This window comes from Colobus angolensis, unplaced genomic scaffold (genome assembly GCF_000951035.1).
Source record: "Colobus angolensis palliatus isolate OR3802 unplaced genomic scaffold, Cang.pa_1.0 Scaffold30, whole genome shotgun sequence".
NCBI lineage: Eukaryota > Metazoa > Chordata > Mammalia > Primates > Cercopithecidae > Colobus > Colobus angolensis.
The window spans coordinates 12,355,347-12,376,990 of NW_012116266.1; the positions used below are offsets into that span (position 1 = coordinate 12,355,347).

At 37.9% G+C, this 21,644-nt stretch overlaps 1 protein-coding gene across 2 annotated transcripts in view; it reads left to right on the plus strand.

Annotated features, from left to right (window-relative positions):
* The window catches only part of LOC105517446 (serine/threonine-protein phosphatase 6 regulatory ankyrin repeat subunit B), a 119,034-nt gene that overhangs the window by 93,997 nt on the left and 3,393 nt on the right, over positions 1 to 21,644 (plus strand). For both annotated transcript variants that reach the window (XM_011949991.1, XM_011949992.1), the window contains 5 exons: positions 3,239 to 3,353; positions 13,468 to 13,550; positions 14,724 to 14,787; positions 16,739 to 16,807; positions 20,008 to 20,148. In XM_011949991.1, the coding sequence (XP_011805381.1) occupies positions 3,239 to 3,353; positions 13,468 to 13,550; positions 14,724 to 14,787; positions 16,739 to 16,807; positions 20,008 to 20,148 (472 nt within the window). The remainder of the gene's footprint in view (positions 1 to 3,238; positions 3,354 to 13,467; positions 13,551 to 14,723; positions 14,788 to 16,738; positions 16,808 to 20,007; positions 20,149 to 21,644) is intronic.

Below are 21,644 nucleotides of genomic sequence, written 5' to 3' on the forward strand. Positions count from 1 at the left end.
TATTAATTGGGGACTTGCTAAGTAAATTCTGTAGATACTGATATTATGTAGTCATTTACAATTATATTAATGAAAAAAATTAATGACATGGAAAGGTTTGTAATGTAACATTAAAGGAGAACATAGAATTAAAAAACTCTTTCTACACCAGGAACTCAACCATGGGAAAATTCTACACACACATGCACACATACACACAACTGGAAGGAAATATTCCAAAATACTAGTACTGACTATCTTGGATAATCAGTGAATTTATAGATGACTTCTGTTTTCTTCTTTATATTTCTATTTTACTGCATCTTCTAAATTTTCTACAATAAGAAAATACTTTCTCAGTCAGAAATAAGGTACTTAAAACAAATGTATCACCTCTTTCTAGATTGATTGAAGCCATTCATATATTTCTATTTCTCAGGGTTTTATATTACTTATCCTAGCATATATAGAATTGTGTATATGGTTTAGATATCGGTATTGTGTGTATGTTTATGGACATACACACAAACTTAGAAAAATGAGCAAAAGTCATGAAAAATAGTTTACAGAAAAAGATAAACAAATGGTCCTTCTATAATTATGAAAAGATGTTCAACTTCCCTCATATAAGAGAACTTCCCTCATAATAAGAGAAATGCAAATGAAAGCTGCAGAGAGATTCCAGCTCTCACCCATTAGACAGCAGATATTCAAAAAGCTTGACAAGGCTATAAGGAAAAGTGCCTCTCATACTGTGCTGGTTAGAGTGCAAAATTGCACAGTGACTACTGAGAGAAATCTGGCAAAATCTAACAAAACTACATATTAATTTTCCCTTTGACCTAGATATCTCCCTTCTGAAACTTTACCTTGAAGATACATGTAACAAATATGAAGCAACATATGTATGAGATTATTCACTGCAGCATTCCAGATAATAGCAAAATGTTATTTACAACCTAAATGCTTATCCATAGGAGATGAATGTACTAAACTAGTACGACTGTGCAATGGAAAACAATAAAACTGTACAAAAATCAGGAAGATCTCCAAGAAGTCATCTTTAGAAGTGAGTTATAGGATATACTGTTAAGTAGGGGGGAAATTCTTTTTTTTTTTTTTTTGCAAAGAGAAGCACAGAAGCATAAACTAAAACTAATGAAAATGATTACTATAGGATGTATATGAGGATGAAGAGGAATGGATAAGAATGAGTAAGCCTTTTCAAAAATATTTTGACTTTTGAAATGTAAGTATTTTACATATTATTAAAATATGTAATAATATTTTATTATTAAAATAAAATAAAACCCAGTAAAAAAATTTGAAAGCAAACAGAATCAAATGAACCTAATTTATATTGATAATATAAGCACACAGTAAAAAATTCAGATAAATTTTGAACAAAGTACTCCCTACATATGCTAAAAATTATTGTGGAAAAGTCTGTTGGGAAATCAGATATCTGCACAGTCTCAAAGTATCACCCCACAGATTGCTGGTTAATTACAAAGGGGAAAAGACATTTTTGCAGTAAGTGTACTGGCAGACACCACCTTAACCAATAAAAAAAAAAAAAATCAAGCCTTTTTTTTATTGTGGTAAAATATATATAACATAAAATTTACCATTTTAACCGTTTTTAAGTGTACAGTTCAGTGGTATCCAGTGCATTCCCGATGTTGTACAACCATCACCGCCATCCATTTTCAGAACTCTTTCTTTTCCCAAACTGAAAGTTGGTACCCATTGCAAGTAGTCAAACTTTGCATCGCCTGGTAATGGAGTAACTGTGTGTATGCTAAGAAAATACAGTGGGAAGCACGCATCTGCTCTGGGCATTATTGCCAAAATGTTTAGCCTGAATCTAATGATGAAAAAACCAAAAGACAACTCCAGAATGCAGAGCGTCTGACACAACTCGTGGTCTGGCCTCCAATAATATCAATGACATAAGAAAATTAAAAAAAAAAAAAAGCCAGGAGGATTGTCTTGGATTAACAGAAACAAAGAGACGTGACAACCGAGTGCTATCAGGTTATTTTATTGGATCCTGGATTAAAACAAGATAACTGTTATAAAGCACATTTTGGGGACAGTCTGAGAAATTGGAATATGCACTAATATTACATAAAATTATTTTATAAATGTTAAATTTCTTGGGTAAAATGATGGAATTGTGGTTATGTGCAAAAATGTCTTCATTCTTAGGAAAAACATACTTAGTGGTAAAATGTTATGATATCTAACTTTTTAAATGGTTCCTCAGATAAATGAATGATGAATAGACCATTGTACATATACACACACACACAAAAGGGAGAGGAAAAAAAGAAATTTAGTGAAATAAAAACTGGGGGAAGAGAAGGCAAAATAAAACATAATGACAATATTATTAAAAGAAGTATGGATGATTATTGTCATAGTTTTTATAAATATAGGCATTTTCAGTTTATTGTCTATGCTTTTACTCATTTTAGTCATAATATTAAAATATGATAAGCTAGATCATCAAATTACATGAAATCATTTCCTGAACTCTCCATCCCCTTTGGTTCCTATGTTTTAGCAAGAGGTTTACACAGGTCTTTAATTCAGGAGGGACAATTAAAATTAAACATATCTTTAGAATTATACTTATGGGATTTGAATACATTGTTCATTCAGAGCAGGTATTTAGTTGTGAGATTTGGATCCTTAACTAAGACAGTATGGAAAGATTTCTCAAAAGCATTTCTTTTTCTTTTTTTTTGAGGCGGAGTCTCACTCTGTCACCCAGGCTGGAGTGCAGTGGCACAATCTTGGCTCACTGCAACCTCCGCCTCCCGGGCCCAAGGGATTCTGCTGCCTCAGCCTCCTGAGTAGCTGGAATTCCAGGCATGCACCACCACACCCAGCTGATTTTTGTATTTTTGGTAGAGACAGGGTTTCACCATGTTGGTCAGGCTGGTCTGAAACTCCTGACCTCGTGATCTACCCACCTCAGCCTCCCAAAGTGCTGGGATTACAGGTTTGAGCCACCAAGCCCAGCCTCAAAAGCATTTCTAATAGACTTCTGTCTATGCAGATCTACTACTACTACTACTGCTTCAGAGGGTGACTTGTCCCCTTTAAAAGCATTCTTGTACTTCAGAGCAAAGATGCACAACCGGAATAGGAAAGAAATCAACATTTGGTTGGTACGAGAGACTAACTGAGAACATAGCACCTGAATCAACCTGAATCCTTGCGTTATCCTGTATTAAAATATCTTTTTCAGGAGGTGAAATTGACTGTGTGGATAAGGATGGCAACACTCCTCTCCATGTGGCTGCAAGATACGGTCATGAGCTTTTGATTAACACCTTAATAACCAGCGGAGCTGACACAGCCAAGTAGGTTACCGCAAAAATACGGTGGAATAATTGCCTCAAGTGGGAATACTGCCGAAAAGATTCTTCCATGCAGTAGATAGTTTCCATTTATCCAGGTTAAGGTGGATCTGTACCATTATACTAAATACAAATTACATTTTAAATAAATTAAGTGCCTTTTAATGACAGAGGCAAAGAAGAACCAATTTTATTTTTTAGCTTCATCCAAATGAGGTCTATTTCAGTGGTTTTGATTAAGGAAACTTGAACTTTATTCCCAACTTTTCTTTCTAATATTCTTCTGTCCTTCCCAATGCTTAATATTAAACAGGAAAAGTAAAACATAACTGAGCCAATTCAAAATTTATTCAGAGTGCTTACTCAGCTTTTATGTTATAGAGTACAATTGAGTCAATCTGCTATATAGGGAAGGGGGAACCTGACTTCATTTTGAACTTCAATTCCACAAAAATACATAAAGCGTCTATGCTGGGTGCTATGGGAGATTTCAGAAGATATAAGTTACCTAGCTTCAAGGAGCTCGTAATTTTGTTCAGGGCCCAAGACCCACTTAAGTCAAAGAACCATGCAAGATCTTATATCATAAAGTTCTAAATGAAACAGACTTAAGTGGCAAATGTTTGGTGTAGACAATCTGTGTCACAGAATATAGACAGGGAAGAGAGAGCTCAAAGGTGGCCAGTGTTTTCTGAAAAGGCTTCAAAGAGAAGAAGAATTTTAGCTAGGCTTTAGGGGCTGAGAATTATGAGTACAGCTAAGGGTGGCAGCCATCCCAAGCAGGGAGGAAAGCGGGAACAAAAGAGGCAAAGACTCCACATCAGGGAAGAACTTGGCCTGGCAAAGTAGAGAATGTGGTGATGCTATGCGCCACCCAGGGGCAGGACCCAGGGTGGTTGGGAGCGCAGGCTTTGGTGGGTGCTCCCTTGACGCCAATCCAAGCTGCTTCCCTTGTGAGCAGTGTGACTTTAAGCCCCTTGCCTCATTGGAAAAATTGTAGTAATACTAGTACTTATCTGTAGGTTTGTTATGAAGATTAAATGACTTAATTACTAGTAAAGCTCTTTGGTATCTGGTAAGATCTATATGAGTTCTATAAATACATCTGCTAAGGTTATTAAAAAGATAACCCATGTTAAAAGCTCTTTGAACAGTGCCTGGCACGTAGTCAGCTATCAATATATGTTAACTATTATTTTATTATTTAATAATAGGTAGTAGAACTAAATTAAAGAGGGCCTTCAATCCCTGAATAAAGAGTTTAGCCTTGATCACAGAGACTGTGTGTAACAATAACTGAATTTTTAGAAGAAAAACCATATGAGGGCAGTGTGTCTTAGGAATTTTGTTTTATTTGTCAATTTTGTGCAACACAGTTGAAAGTCTTATATGAGAATGAGCTAAAATTGAAATGGTCCGGGGAAAATGTAGTGGGATCATGAAATCAGATTCGCAGAGGGCCAGGTATTCTGGACTTAAAATGAATTTTGTGAAGCACTCTGGTAGATTGGTAGGATATAATGGTTTATCTTCATCAGTCCAATATTAAGTTGAACTGGATTCCAAACACCTCCCCCCAGTCTAGTAGTAGAGATAAGAACAAACACAAATGATTGTGTATTGTGAAGTTTGTTAAGATGGATGTTTGGCCCAGGCTGTGGGAACAGAGTGAGAGAGACACTAATTTTCTGGATCCCCCAGAAGAGACAATGTTGTAACAAAAGGAAGGATATGTAGGAGTTTGCTAGATGGACAGAATTATGGGGTAGAAAGAGAAATGGCAGCAAGGAAGAGTATACCAAGAAGAGGGAACAGTCGTTATAAAGACATAAACATGTGAACATGTTAAAAGCACATTTCTAAAGCTGGGTCATTGGATGTTTGGTGGGTGGAGTGGAAAGAAATGAGGTGGAAAGGCTGGAAGAGCCACATCTCAAAGGACTTTGCAAGTCCTGCTAAGGAATTAGATTCCATTCTGAGTCATTCGGAAGCTGTTAAAGAATTATAAGTGGGTGTAGAACAGGTTGTGTCTAATGATCCCATTTGTGTGTAAGAAAGATCACTCTGATAACAGTCCAGACATACTGGAGGCGGTCCAGACATATTGGAGGCAGTCCAGGCTAGAAATGCTTGGCAGCCTCTTGCAAATGTCCAGGAAAGAAAAGATGAGGTCTTGGGCTAAAGATGAGGCTGAGGGATGACAGAAGAGGAGAATGCTGACAAATAGTATTAGCAGTGGGATGTCTTTTTACAGAAGAGAGGGGAATCTGCTGTGAGCCAAAAGAACTTTTTAATTGGGATGTTGTAAGTTAAAATAAGCCTCTCAGTTTTGTGGAAAGAGCTCTACACTAAGATTCAGGATGCTCTTACCAGGTTCTGGAGTTCCCAACCAGATTGTGGATATCCAAAGCTAGAGATTGCAAAAAATGCTCAGTGTTAAATAAGCAGAAAAAAAATTTAGGCACCAACTGATTTATTTTACCTGTAATGTGTTAATATTTTCAGTGGTATTTTTTTCAGCTTTGGATTACTTGGGAAATTTTAGCCAAACAATTATGAATGTCTGATTTTCTTCTAGACTTGAATCCATTTTAGGAATAAAAATAAGCTGGACCCAATAGTTACTTTAAATTTTTCCCTAAAAACCATTTAATTCAATATGATTGAAGTTTATTTCCTTGTAATTATTTTGCTTTCAATTTATGGAAACACAGACCATGTAGCAAAAATGCCTTAAAAATAGCATTGTTGTTCGAGTAGCCTTTTCTTCCATTGTCTCTGCTATGTCCTAGGGACACAGACAAGGGAAACATTGTCTTAGCCTCAAAGAGCCATGTCTGCTTTCTTTGTCACAACGAATCTGGGGATGCTGAAGGGCTACCTTCAGTGACAATGGTTCCTTAGGGCAGTGATTGTATGTGTGTGTGTAAGTGCCTTTGTGTGTTTGTGTGTAGGGGAGAATGGAAACCACTCTAGGGCAAAATATCAAAATGAAGGGAAGAGTAATTGGAGAAGATTAAATTTGCCAAAAGCCTCTCAGAAAATCACTGTTCTCTGGGTTCCTTATAGAATTATTAAAGAGGAGAAAAATAGGCCTTTCATAAATAAGTGAAAAAACAAATAGCATTTGTGAAAAGAACCCATCTTCATTCATAAGCAATATAGCCAAATGTATTTAAATTAACTCTATATGACAAGTTTTATCATTATTACTTTCTTATGAATTTGTTTGAATCTAAAGTAAATGTCAACCCTTGACTAGAATGTTCTTTGTTATTCTTTTTGCTTCTCTGAACTTTAAGTCAGAGTCACTTCCTATGGTTTGACTCAGTGCTCATGCAACTTTACGTAGTGTCAAAGCCCTTTGGTTTATCTTCTTTAATTTTGTTAGTTTGGGATTTGTCTCCAGGATTTTAATTTGCCATTTGCTTACCAATTATGCATTCTTTTTCTGCCTCAACTGCAACAGAATTAGGGGTATGATAGTTTATAGATAGCTGGCTCTGACATTCATTCATTCATTAAATATTGGTTGAGGGCCTAAGTGGTACCTACGATGCCAGGTTCTGGGATTATAGAGGTCCCTGCCCTTGAGGAATTTATAATCCCCTGGGAGCAAGATTTAAACAAGCAATACAATCATGCACGCTAAGTGTAATGCCAGAGCAATTGCTGGGTGCCACTGGGATGTGTGAAAACATATCTAAGATGTGGAACCCAGGCTCGCAAGACTAGAGAAGCAAGATGTCAAGGTTAACTAAGACTGAAGGATGACTAGCAGTTAGCTCATAGTAGCAAGAGTCTTTTAGATCCTTAGTATATACTTGTTTTTATTATAATGATACATAAATATGTATAAACGTAAACTAGATGAACTCCTTAGGCTTTTGACACTAACAAATTAATATATTTAAAAATTACAACATACATGCAAACAGAAACCAACACCATTCATGTTAACTGTACAATTTAGTAGTAGCAAACATTATGAGTGCTTCCCTCTGGGCACTGCTCTGAGGGGTTACATTTAACTTTCACCATAACCTCATGGGGTAAGTGCTATGATTATTCCCATCTTAAATGGGAATGTGTAAATGAGGCACAGAGAGGTTCAGTTACCTACTCAAGATCACAGAGCCAGTAAGGGGTAGAAATGGGACTCATCTTCGGTCTACTGGATCTGGACCCTCAGCTCCTGAGCACATGGCTTGCTGCCCCTATATAACAGATGATGTGATAGTTCACATTTTGCCAAAGTGAAATCACCATTTGTGATTATGGTCCTGGTGGCTGAGGTGCAAGCTCTTTAGAGTTCAGTGTACACTTCAAGAATGGAGGTTTTGCAGTGGCTTAAAGTGGTGGAGCAGTGGACTTGGCATGCAGCACAGAACCCCTTATTCAAACTACTGCCAAATTTTGTTTATATGGAAGGCTCAGGTACTGCATTATCGTTGGCTTTCCCTAGGTTCAGTCCTGTCACTTGTCTATTGAGCCCATATTGATTCTTTTCTCACTGGCACATGCCAGTACTACACTAACACCAGTGTGATCCTCAGTACAAACATGGGCACTGAAATTAGGCAGAGGTATGTGGTAATAAAGGGCCACTCCGATGAGCCAAAAAAATGCTTTTATGCCAGTTGTTTTAGATTATCATGAAAAGGAAAAGACAGGTTAAAGATTCTCACCGAGAACTCTTGAGATCCCAAAGATATTTCCAGTGCTTCAGAGATGCACTGATTAATTGGAGAAATAATGGGAGAAGCAGGAGAGAAAGATAAGAGAGTTTCAGGTAGAGGGACTGGTATGTGCAAAGGCCTGGGGGCAGGACAGAGCCTGGCACTTAGAGGAATGGAAGCAAGTTTACTGAGATTCTAGAATATACAGATTAGACAACAGCCAGATAGAGAAGGGGCCTCTCGAGCCACTTTAGAGTGTTTAAACTTGATTCAAAAGGAACCACTGAAAACATCTGTTCATTGCAAATAACAAGGACCAGGTCTCATGGCTGTCACTTAAGGGTGCATAATAAATACTTGGAATTGCATAGATAAAATTCGTAAGAAATTGGTTTATTTAGTTGGACTGATCATTTGGGTAAAAAATCAAAATCATCCTATTCTAAATTTAGGAAATGTTTTTGTCTCACCCACTCAGTGAGCAAAGCTAAAACAATCCCACTTTGCTGGGACACTTGTGAGGTAAGTATTATAAAGAATTTAGACACACAGAAAGATAACAGAAGTGTTAACTGATCATGACTCATTCTTGGCTTTTAAGGAATAATACACCTGATTTTAAGGAAGTACAACCTGATTACAACTTCAAAACTCATCTACTGCTGATTACCAGTTAAGCTTATATGGATTGCAAGGGCAACAATCATACTAATATGTGTAGTAAAGGATTTCCATGTGACTGATGCTCCATTTTAGCACTACGTGAACATTATCTCAATGGGTCCTTAACAGTTGCTCCATGATAGAGTCACTGTAATTATCTTATTTTCCCGAGGAGGGAACCATTATGCATTCACCAAAGATGAAGTAGATAGCAAGTGGCAAAATGACGACTCAAACCCCAAGTTTCTGACTCTGTCACTTTAATCATATGTTCTTTACCCACATGGCCTAAAGAAGAAGGCTGTAGAAAAGACTGGACGTAGGGAGGGCAGCCGCGTCTCCCTGATGCCAAAGGGAAAGCTTCAAAGACCCCAAATTCTAATCGTGTGAAGGCTCTTTCTTCACTTCTAATAGCTCTCTGCAAGACAGGCCTGCAGACCTCATTGATTCTGAAATAACTGGGTAGGAGATGCCAACTAACAGCTAAATTAGAACTAGCTAATATAAATGTGTTCCATTAATTTAATGACTGGTCAAATAAATGTGGCAATTTAACTGGAATTGGTCTCCTCTTCCATGTAACTTATGCATTGTTAACTTTGGTGTGATTTGGCACCTTCATTCTTGATCTTCCTTGACGTATACCTGATGAAGTAAGAGTGATGCTTCTTAATTGGCTAAGACAGCCAAGTTCTAATTTTCCTGCTAAAGGTTTTATAATCTTTCCTTTATGATCAGTCTTATTTTATAAAAATAAAGTAGTAATTTTATTTTGAAATACATAAATCATTTCTGAATTGATTCAGGGACACTGAATTCTGCTTTTCTTTTCTTTCCAATCTTGGCTTGAAACTTAGTTTTACTATTTGAACCATAGTTTCATATACAGGTGCAAATGCCAATAGTATTTGAGTCTATATGAATCTATTTTCAAATCCTGCACTGAAATAGTAACTTTTTATTCACTGTGGAGTGAAAAATATATATCAAACATAATTTTTACTAGACCTTTTAAATTAGAGTGGTTCTATCTCTCTCATCTTCTCAGGTTTGTAAGGAGCAGTGAAAAAAATCAGGGAATGTAGAATGTGATGAATTATACAAAGATGGGTTTTAAGTGGCAAGATTGATTGGAAATATTGATAATGAAGTTTATGAAATATATCATATTGTTGCTGTTATACTATCATTTATACTTTTTGTTTTTCCCAAGTGGTTTCTTATAGAGTTTGATGCTGTTTCCTCAAATTCATTTGCTTGTATTGTTTTACATAAAGATATATATGGAACTATATAAACTATATTGTATATATATTATGCATATATATATTTTTATTTATGGGTGTGTATGAACATATTTGTGTGTGTGTGTGGTGTGTTTGTATGTATGCATTTAAAGAATGAGAAAGGCTCAAAGAAATCTTGAGAAATCCAGTCCTTGATTCCAGGCACATTCTTTCAGGAATGAAAATATCCTATCCATTTTCCTCTTCTAAATGTCCAGATATATTTAATCACGTATTTTTGCCTTAAATTCCCAAAACAAATAAAACGATTAGGTAAAATCACATTAGCTTTAGCTTCCATTTAATAAGGAGGTTTTAAAACATGTTATGCATTAAAAAAAAAAAAAAGAATGTTTCTCTCGAATCAAGAGGGAACAATATAAATAATAGCATAAGTAGAAAAGCTTCTCTCCTATGCCCCAACTCCCACTCCCCTTTCAGAGCATCAAGGTCATCACCGATGCAACTGCATTTCAGAATTTTTTTTGGTAAATGATGAGAGAGGCAATTACAAGCAGTTCTTCTCCACATGACGCTGCCTGGAAGACGAGCAAATTGCATCACTTGATGGATGCCAGCTGTTATACACACTGGGCTGGAATTTGCATATAGGGAAAGGAAAACAAACAGAGAGAAGACTGAACAAAACCACCTTTAAATAGGAAGAAGCTATTATGGAAAGAGAAAACAGTGGCTAATTGCTGACAGAATTGAATTTTGCAAAACACTGAATACCATGAAATGTCTGTGAATGTGTATATCCACAGTCACACACACATCACCATAATAATTTTTGAGATGGTAAATAAAATGTATGTACCCAAAGCTTAACAAATTCAAATCATATGTGTTTCTTTATGAAGCATGGAGTCTGAAAATGGGCCACTTTGTACCAGAGAGGAGACTTAGGCATTTAATGCTGCAGGGTGTAAACAGATATAGTTCCATACTTGCTTGTATTAAGTAGAAGGTTTTAAAAAGCTGAAATGTATTATTTGATTAAAATGAGGTGTTATGAGAAGTGGTCACTAACATTGTAGATGCTTATAAGTACACAGGAGCCACCTGGTGATGCTGTTTGTTATGAACCGCAATTCAGCACATGGCTTTGGGTCCTTGTTGAAGAAGATGTAGTAGGGAAGAGGAGGAGGATTTAATCCCGAAGGCAAAAAGTGCTGCCATCAGAAGGCTGCCTGTGCCTTAAGAGATCATCCTGGGGACTGTGTCTTAGTGGGGGTCGGTCTATAAAGTCCTTTTCTAGATTCTCTCTTTAATACTACTAGGTTTATGAAATATAAGCAAAGTAATGTTTGTTACCCCCAATTGTGTTTTTGTGACTGGTATTGTGATGTGGGTTAATGTGCAACATAAAAATTTATTAGGAAGATGAAGTTTGATCAGCAAAAGGCAAACATTAGTTTTTATTCTCATCTAAAACTTTATTCTCAACAATGTAGCCATGATTAACTCCTAGCAAAGTGCTTGGGACATAATACAACAATAATATTTGTTTATCAAATCAAGACATAAAACAAGGGCCGAGCGTGGTGGCTCATGCTTGTAATCATAGCACTTTGGGAGGCCAAGGTAGGTGGATTGCTTGAGCCCAGGAGTTTGAGACCAGCCTGGACAACATGGCAAAACCCTGTCTCTACAAAATACACCAAAAAATTAGGTGGGTATAGTGATGTGCACCTGTGGTGGTCCGAGCTATTCAGGAGGCTGATGTGAGAGGATCACCTGAGCCCAGGGAGATCAAAGCTGTAGTGAGCTGTGATTACACTGAAGCAGGATATACCACTTTGTGGTACTTGTGACAGGGGTATCTTGTTTACTCAGCTTGCCATTCTTAACTCCTCGCTGGAAGGAATCCGTGAGCGAATGAGCATGGAAACTGGAGTGAATGAGTGCTGGAACCAGCTGGCTGCTTTGGCACTGGCAGGAGTGAACTCTGTGCAGGCCCTGCAGCGGCATCCAGGCGGGGGTGCCTGCAACTCTCAAAGCCCCCTGAGGGCATGTTACAGTGCTCTTTGAACTCTGCCGTCCATAGTCGGGTTAAGTGTTAACAGCTCAGTGAGTCCTTTGCCTTTTTGCATGAGGCAGCTGCCCTCCCCCAGCGAGGGCAAAGGGCCAGTGTGACAGCCTTTTATATCTGCACTTGTGGCTCCTGAGTTCTTGTTTGGCACCCAGGAAAAATGAGGTCTCATGAACAAATCGAAGGATGGTAAATGCAGGGGATTTTATTGTCAATGAAAGTGACTCTCAGTGGGAAGGGGAGCTGAAAAGGGGATGGGATGGGTAGATAATCCCCTGAAGTCCAGCTGTCTCTGGCCAGATTGTCCTCTGAAGTTATGCCATCAAGTTGTCTCTCTGAAATCAAGCTGCTTCTCTCTGACATTCAGCCATAGTCCTGTCTACTAGCTGAGTCTGGGGTTTTTTGTTTTTTGTTTTTTGTTTTTTGTTTTTTTGAGACGGAGTCTGGCTCTGTTGCCCAGGCTGGAGTGCAGTGGCCAGATCTCAACTCACTGCAAGCTCCGCCTCCTGGGCTTATGCCATTCTCCTGCCTCAGCCTCCCGAGTAGCTGAGACTACAGGTGCCCGCCACGTCGCCTGGCTAGTTTTTTGTATTTTTTTTTAGTAAAGACGGGGTTTCAACGTGTTAGCCAGGATGGTCTCGATCTCCTGGCCTCATGATCCACCCATCTCGGCCTCCCAAAGTGCTGGGATTACAGGCTTGAGCCACCGCGCCCGGCCGAGTCTGGGGTTTTTATAGACACAGGATTTGGTGGAGGAGGGCCATGGGTGGTTTAGGAAAAGACAACATTTGAGTGGGAAAACAGGAATATAAGTTCTCACTTTGGGGCATAGTTTCAGGCTTTTCAGCTTGAGGGTGGGGTTTTGCTCAGAACCTGCCCTTTTCTGCCTAGAATTTCTCTGCCCCCTGCCTCTATCATTGTATCAGCACCACTGCACTCCAACCTGGGTGACAGAGTGAGACTCTGTCTCAAAAAAAAAAAAAAAAAGTAAAAAGAAAAAAAAGAAAGAAAGGAAACAGGTTGCTTTTCAAACTTGAGTTTGTTTTGCTCAGTATTGTTATCTCCAGCCCTTAGCATAGTCTATGATGCTTAAAAAGTGTTGAATAGATGAATGAGAGAATGAGACATATAATTGCCAAGCTGAAAGAAAATGAGAGGGAAATTAATTTTAAATTTAAAGAGTCATGCTTTATGTGAAACAGATTTTTTTAAAAAATATACATTCCTATGGTAATGGGCTTTTAATTATGGTTTTGATTCAGGCATTTATTATTTTAAGATAGAAACTGGTTGCATAATTATTTATTGAATGGAAGAATTACCGAATTATTTCAGCCAAGACTCCCTACACAAGGTGTTGCTAATTTTCATCAGAGAATCTAGAAAGGTAATTGTCCTTCCGCACTTACCTTGAGATCTGTTGCCGTGAGCTCCTCTGTTTTCTTACTCCTCAGGTGTGGAATCCATAGCATGTTCCCCTTACATTTAGCTGCCCTAAATGCTCACTCTGACTGCTGCAGAAAGTTGTTATCATCAGGTAAGTAAATCCATTAGCAGAGATGAGGCTTAATGTGTCCTGTACATGAGTCAATGGCTTCAGGTGTCTGGTCAGAGTGAGTGGCTGCCTGTGCTTCATGTCATTACCTGACTTGTCAGGATGAGTTGTGTTCCTCAGCTAACTGCATGTGACAGCTCCCAACAATCCTTGGTGTTAAAGCTGTTTGAATGTCATTATTCCTGCCCCAGAATGAGAGTCTTGCCTGTTTTTCAAGTTAAAGCTTGGGCGTTCTAGGGTGAAAAGAGGCAGAGATGGCCAGAGTTTATAGAAAAGTTACGTCACAGAAGAAGGAAAAGTCTTTGAGGTTTAAAATGATGGATTAGCATTTAATATTTTTCAACAAAGGAAAAAGGCTAAATACCCTACATCTGGTGGTAGAAAACGTCATGTTACTTTCCCACTCCCTGGGCATTGAAAAATCACTATGGCTGATTTCTTCCAACTAGGTTTAATTTCGATTTTTTAAATATAAGACTATTTGGAGCCAAGAGATTGTTTCTGGTTTGGAGCTTTGCTAATCTTTCTTATCACTACCTCTGCCAACTGTCATATATTAAGAAATTCCTGGGCTTTCAAAAGTGGTAGAAGTCTGCAAGGCAAAGATTGTTTATGAATTAATTCATCAGATATCCCAGAGGCATTTTTTTTCCTTTAAATACTTTACCTATGGTTGATTCTGCTTTCACTGCTGTTGGCATGTTTAAAAAATAATCCCTGCATGCAAGCATGTTTCCGAACTCTTAAACCAACTTAAAGGTTGAAATATACTTCAGAAAATGTCTATTCCAGCATGCTAAGATTATTCCTTTGCCTCCATGTTTTGTCCATGAGTTCTATCTGCCTGTCGATTGCCCTACTTATCTCAAATTGGTTTCATAAATTTCTGTCCTGGGATTAAAAAATGGGGCTGTGGTTCACCCAGGGCTGAATGTTAAAATAAATCCTTCTTGACTGCACGGTTCTTCCTATAAAATTGACAAGCTTGAGCAGTTACCATTCGTCTCCATGACAACCTCTTTCTGACTACAACTGCTTGCATTCTGGTTTTTCTACTAACTGATTTTTCTGTCTCTGCAATGTTTCTTGTGGTTTAACTAGGACAAAAGTATAGCATAGTATCCTTGTTTAGTAATGAGCACGTGCTGTCTGCAGGCTTTGAAATAGACACCCCAGATAAATTTGGAAGAACGTGCCTTCATGCTGCTGCTGCAGGAGGGTGAGTAGTTAGCAATTCTAGTTAATTTATGACTTAATTGCTAATTCATCTTTATTGACTTAAGTTGTCTGTGAATCAAAGGCAATTTCCTTAGTAAAATAAGTAAGAATTATTTCTACCAATGATCAAATATCTCTATGTTGTATTTCCCCACATCACGTGCATTTTGTTTCACCAAAGAAAAATTATTAGCGCATCTCAAATAACAAATAGTTTTTTTTTGTTTTCTTCTTTCTCTTTTCTTTTTTTAAATTATAGATTTTCAGGCTATAGAGTACATATCTGTTACTCCATATACCAAAAGAAAATAATTTGAAATTTGTTCCTAGGTTTTTCCTCTTTTGTTGCTGGTATTTGGGTGATAATCAAAAGAATCAAGGATTAAATTAATTTATGTTCATTTATAGACATTTTTTCATTATTTCAAATATCATTTTTAGTCTTTTAATGTTTAAATGTGAACATAGGTCAAGAAAACCCAAAAGACAGGCAATCCTTACTTTTTTTTTAAGTTGTAAAGAGAATTTTTCATCAGCTACTTTCTTTTCACATACCAGTGGTAAGATTGAAACTCTGATCAATATGTTATTGATATATGTGACCACACATTGACTAAACATGGCATCTCTTGGATGACCTTGTTTGGGGAAGATGTTGGTTCTTAATCAGGTTCCTGGTCCTTAAGGAACAGCAGTGCTTCTTCATTTGTCATTTGTCTATTACCAAAGGCATTACCTATTTATCAGAGGTGGATAAATGGTGACACTTTAGGGCTCCTTATTTACATGAGTCCCTTCTGAATTCTTATAACTAGATTTATATTCATAATTTTGTATTATTTTTTAAAAAGACCCCTTCCCCCACCTCAGCCCCCACATTGTATGAGCTTCATGAGCCACACAAGTTGGATCTGCCACCGCCTTTGATCCTTTGGCATCATTCAGTAAGAGACAGGTGCTTTATATCAGCTGGGGTGCTATACCAACACATACTTATCTTAAAAAGTTCTTATATGTTATGATTGAAAGAGCTATTTCTCTGAGAAGGTGGCTATAAAGGGTGGGTGTAGGATGAGGAGAGCCCTACTCAGGTTTATCATTGAGATGATTTTTCTTATTTAAATTATAGTAATAATTCCAGGCCACTTCTAGCATCCTAAGTTTAGAACAATGATGGACAATTGTCTCTTTTTATGCTCACATTTAAAAAATATCAGACTCGTACAGAAAGTGACAACATACAATTCCAGATTCATGTCTGAAATCCTATTAGAATTACTATTTAGCTACATGCCCTTTAATAGGAAAAATCACTTTGATGGGTCCTTTTCTCTCTACTAAATACGATTTATTGCTTCTGCAAATGATAAAGAAACTATGGAAGATCACTGTGCTCCATGCCATCATTTTCAGCCTTGGTTCTGCACATTTATTTGCGTAAATTACAAAGACAGGGAAATAAAGTTGTTTTATTTTCCATTAAGGAGTATCTGGGTTGAAAGTAGTTATCATGGTGAATTCATTCTGCTGTGATAGAAGGTAACGCCCATCCACTCTGGCTCATTGTTTAAAGGTGACATGAAATTATTATAGGTTTAAGTGGTTGTTTCATAAACTCTTGATGGTTTTGAAAAAGAATTTTAGGATAAATGATGAAACCATCACCGGAGGGTTTAATCATGTAATAATCATTAAATTTCTTAGTCATGGAATTGAAAATGTTCCACCAAGCTCTTTAATCTATTGATTCATTAGCTTTGAAAAAGGAATCATAGGAACTTTAGATCCTTACAATATGTCATTACTTTAATATGTTCAGGTTTTTATTAGCCGAATTTAGACCGGGAGCTATCTTTTCATCTTGTCCTGCACTCTGCAGAAAATAGCTCTTGCTGAAGATAGGCCAGTAATTGATCTCTTCCATCTTAATGATGTTTTCCCTGTCTTTCTAGTAATGTGGAATGTATAAAACTCTTGCAAAGCAGCGGAGCAGATTTCCATAAAAAGGACAAGTGTGGGAGGTATGTAATCAGAGAGTTCTGCTTCAAGTGCTTAAATAACAGGAAGTAGGAGTGGTCTATCTGGTAATCAAGTGATGTTGAAATGGTAAACTGGGAAGTTAGCTGGGGGGATTCCATCCTCCTCGGAAGGAAGTCCTTTCTTATAGAGGTTGCCAACAAAGCAAATAACAAGCCACAAAGAAAGCATCTCCACTCACAGCTGCTGTTTAGATGTGCCAATTGTCTCTTTTTTTTTTTTTCAGTTAAAAGACAAAACAAAACTCCTACATGGATATAGTTTGGAAAATTCTGTTTCTAGCAGAGTGGAATATATAAGTCCTAGTCATAAGATCTAGAATATTTTATTATATGTATTGAACATTTCATCTTGGGATGAATTTTCAGCCATGTTTAAAACATTAAGTACACATGTTTAAAACATTAAGTGCACACACACCACCAATGGGTCATAGAACTCTTCTTACCTTAATGGTCCTTTATATAAGTAAATGATGCCATGATGCTAGCTGGTACGTGGATATATATTTTTCATGTATATATATATAATTTTTTTTTCCCATTGCATCTCTTTACCCTTCCTTTCTACATGTACCTTCCTTCTCTGGGGTTGCCACAAATTTCTCCTCTTACCAACTTGTCTAAGGCAACTCCTACCCACCTTTTCAGATTCATGTCAGTGACACCTCCTTGTGCACCAATGGGCATGCCCCTCTTCCCTGCTCCTCTAGCACCCTAATCCTTCATGACTGCAAAGTACCTCACACTGTTCTTGTGGACTCTGACTCCTTGTCTCTCTCCCTGTTATGGGAAAGGGCTCCCCATCCAGACCCCAAGAGAGGGTTCTTGGATCTTGTGCAAGCAAGAAAGAATTCAGGGCGAGTCCATAGAGTAAAGTGAAAGCAAGTTTATTAAGAAAGTAAAGAAATAAAAGAATGGCTACTCCATAGACAGAGTAGCTCCAAGGGCTGCTGGTGGCCCATTTTTATAGTTATTTCTTGATTATATGCTAAACAAGGGGTGGATTATTCATGCCTCCCCTTTTTAGACCATATAGGGTAATTTCCTGATGTTGCCATGGCATTTGTAAACTGTCATGGCGCTGGTGAGAGTGTAGCAGTGAGGACAACCAGAGGTCACTCCTGTTGCCATCTTGATTTTGGTGGGTTTTGACCAGCTTCTTTACTGCAAACTGTTTCATCAGCAAGGTCTTTATGACCTGTATCTTGTGCTGATCTCCTGTCTTATCTTATGACGTAGAATGCCTAAGCATCTGGGAATGCAGCCCAGTAGGTCTCAGCCTCATCTTACCCAGCCCTTATTCAAGATGGAGTTGCTGTGGTTCACATGTCTCTGACATCCCCACCTGACTGTGAGCCTCCTCAGGACAAGAACTGGGTATCATTTTCTCTCTATCTTTGGGCCCTGTCGTGAGGTTCTTACCTAGTAATTTTCAGTCTAATTAAAACATATGCAATCCAATGTGTAAAATATTTAAAATTTCTTTCTCTTCAACTAAAGATGAGAAAAATCAATTAGTGAGAGAGCCCATAAATTGACTATAAAATATGAAATAGTTATACTTGAAAATTGATCATTTGTTTATTATTCTTTGACTATCAGCTGGTCATACCAGAAAAACTGCTGCACAATTGAGAGTTAAAAATAAGTAATGTATAGCAAATTACTTTGTATTTCTGTAGTCTTGCCCTTTACAAGGTGCTTGTGTTTTCTGATACTAACTCTATGAGGTATGTGGGGATGCTGTTACCCCTTTTAGTAGATGAGAAAGCTGAGCCCAAATAAACTAAATGATTTATACGTGTACACAGAATTTTAGAACTAGCAGGACCTTAGAGTGTTTATATTTGGGCTCTGTCATGAGGTTGTTACCTGATAATTTTCAGTCTAATTAAAACATGTGCAATCCAATAGCTAAAATATTTAAAATTTCCTTTTTTTTTTTGAACTAAAGAGGAGAAAAATCAACTAGTAAGAGAGAAACTAAATGATTTGCACATATACACAGAATTTTAGACCTAGAAGGACCTTAGGTAGGGCACAGTAGCTCAAAAGTTCTTATTGAAATAAGGGTAAAGAAGTCAAGATCCAGAGAGGGGATGTGATTTGAGCCAGCTTGCACATCTGCCAATGCCAGAACCCAGGGCTTCTGATTCAGATTTGGATTCTGCATTGTTCTTCCCATTAACCAACATCCCTACCCTCAAGGAGCTTGCAGTTCAGTGGGGAGGATGAGACAATACACCAGTGCTAAAATCAAGGCAGTATGTGATGAGAACTCAAGAGAGACCCAGAGAGTAGCTAAGCCATCTCAGACAAAATAAAGAGAACCAGCCCCTGGAACAAGATGATGAGTGGGGTTTTAATGGGTGGAAGTGATTCATGAATTTCTGGGGGTAAACCAACCTGGACAAAGGTTGGGGGGAAGTGTGAACATGATCCAGAAAGCCTCAAATCATCCGCTTTGGTTATCCTAATGGGTACATCTAGGGGAGAGAGATACCCCATCAGAGGAGATTGGGACCAGTTTTGGAAGGTCTTCAATTCTAGGCTGAGGAATCAAGTCTTTGGTTAGTAGAGAGAACCAAAAGTTTTAGAACACGATTGTTATATATGGGTATTGCACCTTAAAAAAAAATTCTTCATTTATACTAACTAGAAATTATGGACACTTGGCTAGAGCTAAGGAAGCCAATGGGATGGGCTGGCAATGGTCCAAAAAAGCAATAACATAGACCTGAACTAGGATAGGCTCTAAGAAGGAAAAGAAAGGACAGATCCATGGTAGATGCCCTCGTTTGAAGCCACTGTCTTTATAGCCTCACTTCCAGTTTATACAGGTTAAGCACCCCTCATCTGAAAATCCAAATTCTGAAATGCTCCAAAATCTGAAACGTTTGGGGCACTGACATAATGTTCGAAGGAAATGCTCATTGGAACATTTTGAATTTTGGATTTTTGAATAAAAGATGCTCAACCATCCAAAACACTTCCAGTTCCAAGCATTTCAGATAAGGGATACATAACTTGTATAGTTAAAGGAAGACATGACTTTGATCTCCACACACTGTGAGAGTCTAAGAGCTTTCCACGCCCCTGGGCATACTGCTGCCCGTGCTAGTGCCAACAACGGGCCTATTTTCCAGACTGAATGAAGTAATAAATTGCTGTTTGTTTTTCAGGACCCCTTTGCACTATGCAGCTGCGAATTGTCATTTCCACTGTATTGAGACATTAGTGACCACAGGGGCCAACGTTAATGAAACAGATGACTGGGGACGCACAGCTTTGCATTATGCCGCTGCATCAGACATGGATAGAAAGTAAAAACAACCTTGCTCATGCTTCCTCTGGGAACAGGGTTGGGGAGTGGTGGGGAAGGATTGCTAAGTTTTCTTCATACCACCTCATGGAAAAAGAGTAAGACTAACCCAAAAGAGTTAGATTTGCTTCATTCCAAACCTGGGCTTTCCTGTTCTGGTCAATTTATGTTTGATTATTACATGTCACTGCACAATCACTTCTCTGTTCTTTGGGTTGAATCCCAAGTGTAGCTGTCAAGCTCAGGTTTATGGTTCATTCAAAATCTGTTGTAATTTATTTTGACATATACCATAGTTTTCATCATCACCACTTAAATGCTTCATTTGCTATAAAACTTACATTTGCTAATATATATGTCATATGTCAAAAACATCCACCCATGCCTAATCCCAACAGCCTTTAAATTCAGCGTCAATACGTGTAAACTAGGCACCATTGCTCCAAACCTGGGCATGAATGCTCTTTCAGGAGCTAGAGGAGAGGAAGTTGGTTGCTCAGGGCATGTTTGGATTCTAGGTGGGTAGGAATGGAAAACAGAAATAAGTGAACCAGTTCAAGGGAAGAAGGTGGGAGAGATGCCCACAGTTGATGAAATTGTTCTTGGAAGCTTAAGGAAGGGCCTCCTTCATAGGAATACTTTTTGGTGACCCTGTTTGAAGAACTATTGAATTATTTGCTGCCTTGTGCTGTGGAATTGATTCTGGGTCAGTGCTAATTGCTTTTCTTGTGGAGCAATGGCTTTTAGATGGCGACCCACAGTGAGAAATACCATGTTACAGTCATGACCCAATATGCATATTCACATATATATAGTTTATTTAGTATGTAAAGTGTAAATAAAGTTTTCATAAAATCATATTTACTTTTACCATATGTGATGCATTCTGACATATTCTCTATTTCATTAGATAAAAAATATTGCTGACTACAACCCACTAAGTCGATTTCACAATTCAGTAATGGCTTATGATCTGTAATTTGAAAAATATTGCTTGTTTCCTCTTCATAGTTATATAATAAATAGAAATAGTAATATCAGATGTAGCATTCTGATCCCTTAGGCATACAGGTTATTAACAAACATTGCTTAACAAACATTTATTGAGCATCTACTATGTGCCAAGCTCCAGACAATTCACTCGGAATAGATTGGGGGTGGTGAAAAGGGTGGGGAAACAATACACTTCCTCTGTTAAGAGCTGGAAAAGGAATTTTGAATGGTGAAGAATTGTTCTGGCAGTTGAAGGGTGAATAGGACCCCATTTCTGGACAAATGAGATGCTGAGCTGGTAAGGAGGCAGTGGGGAATGTGGTAGGAGTCAAAGAAGTTTCAGCTAAGTCACAACTTCTTTACTTGGGAAGTTTAGAATGTTTATAGAAAGGTGGGCAACTTGATTGTTAACTTAATTGCTGATACTTAAGTGGAAGTTTTAAGAAATCATATTCTCAGTTGGATCCTTGGGAGAGAATAGATTTACGGGATGGCTTTGGAGAG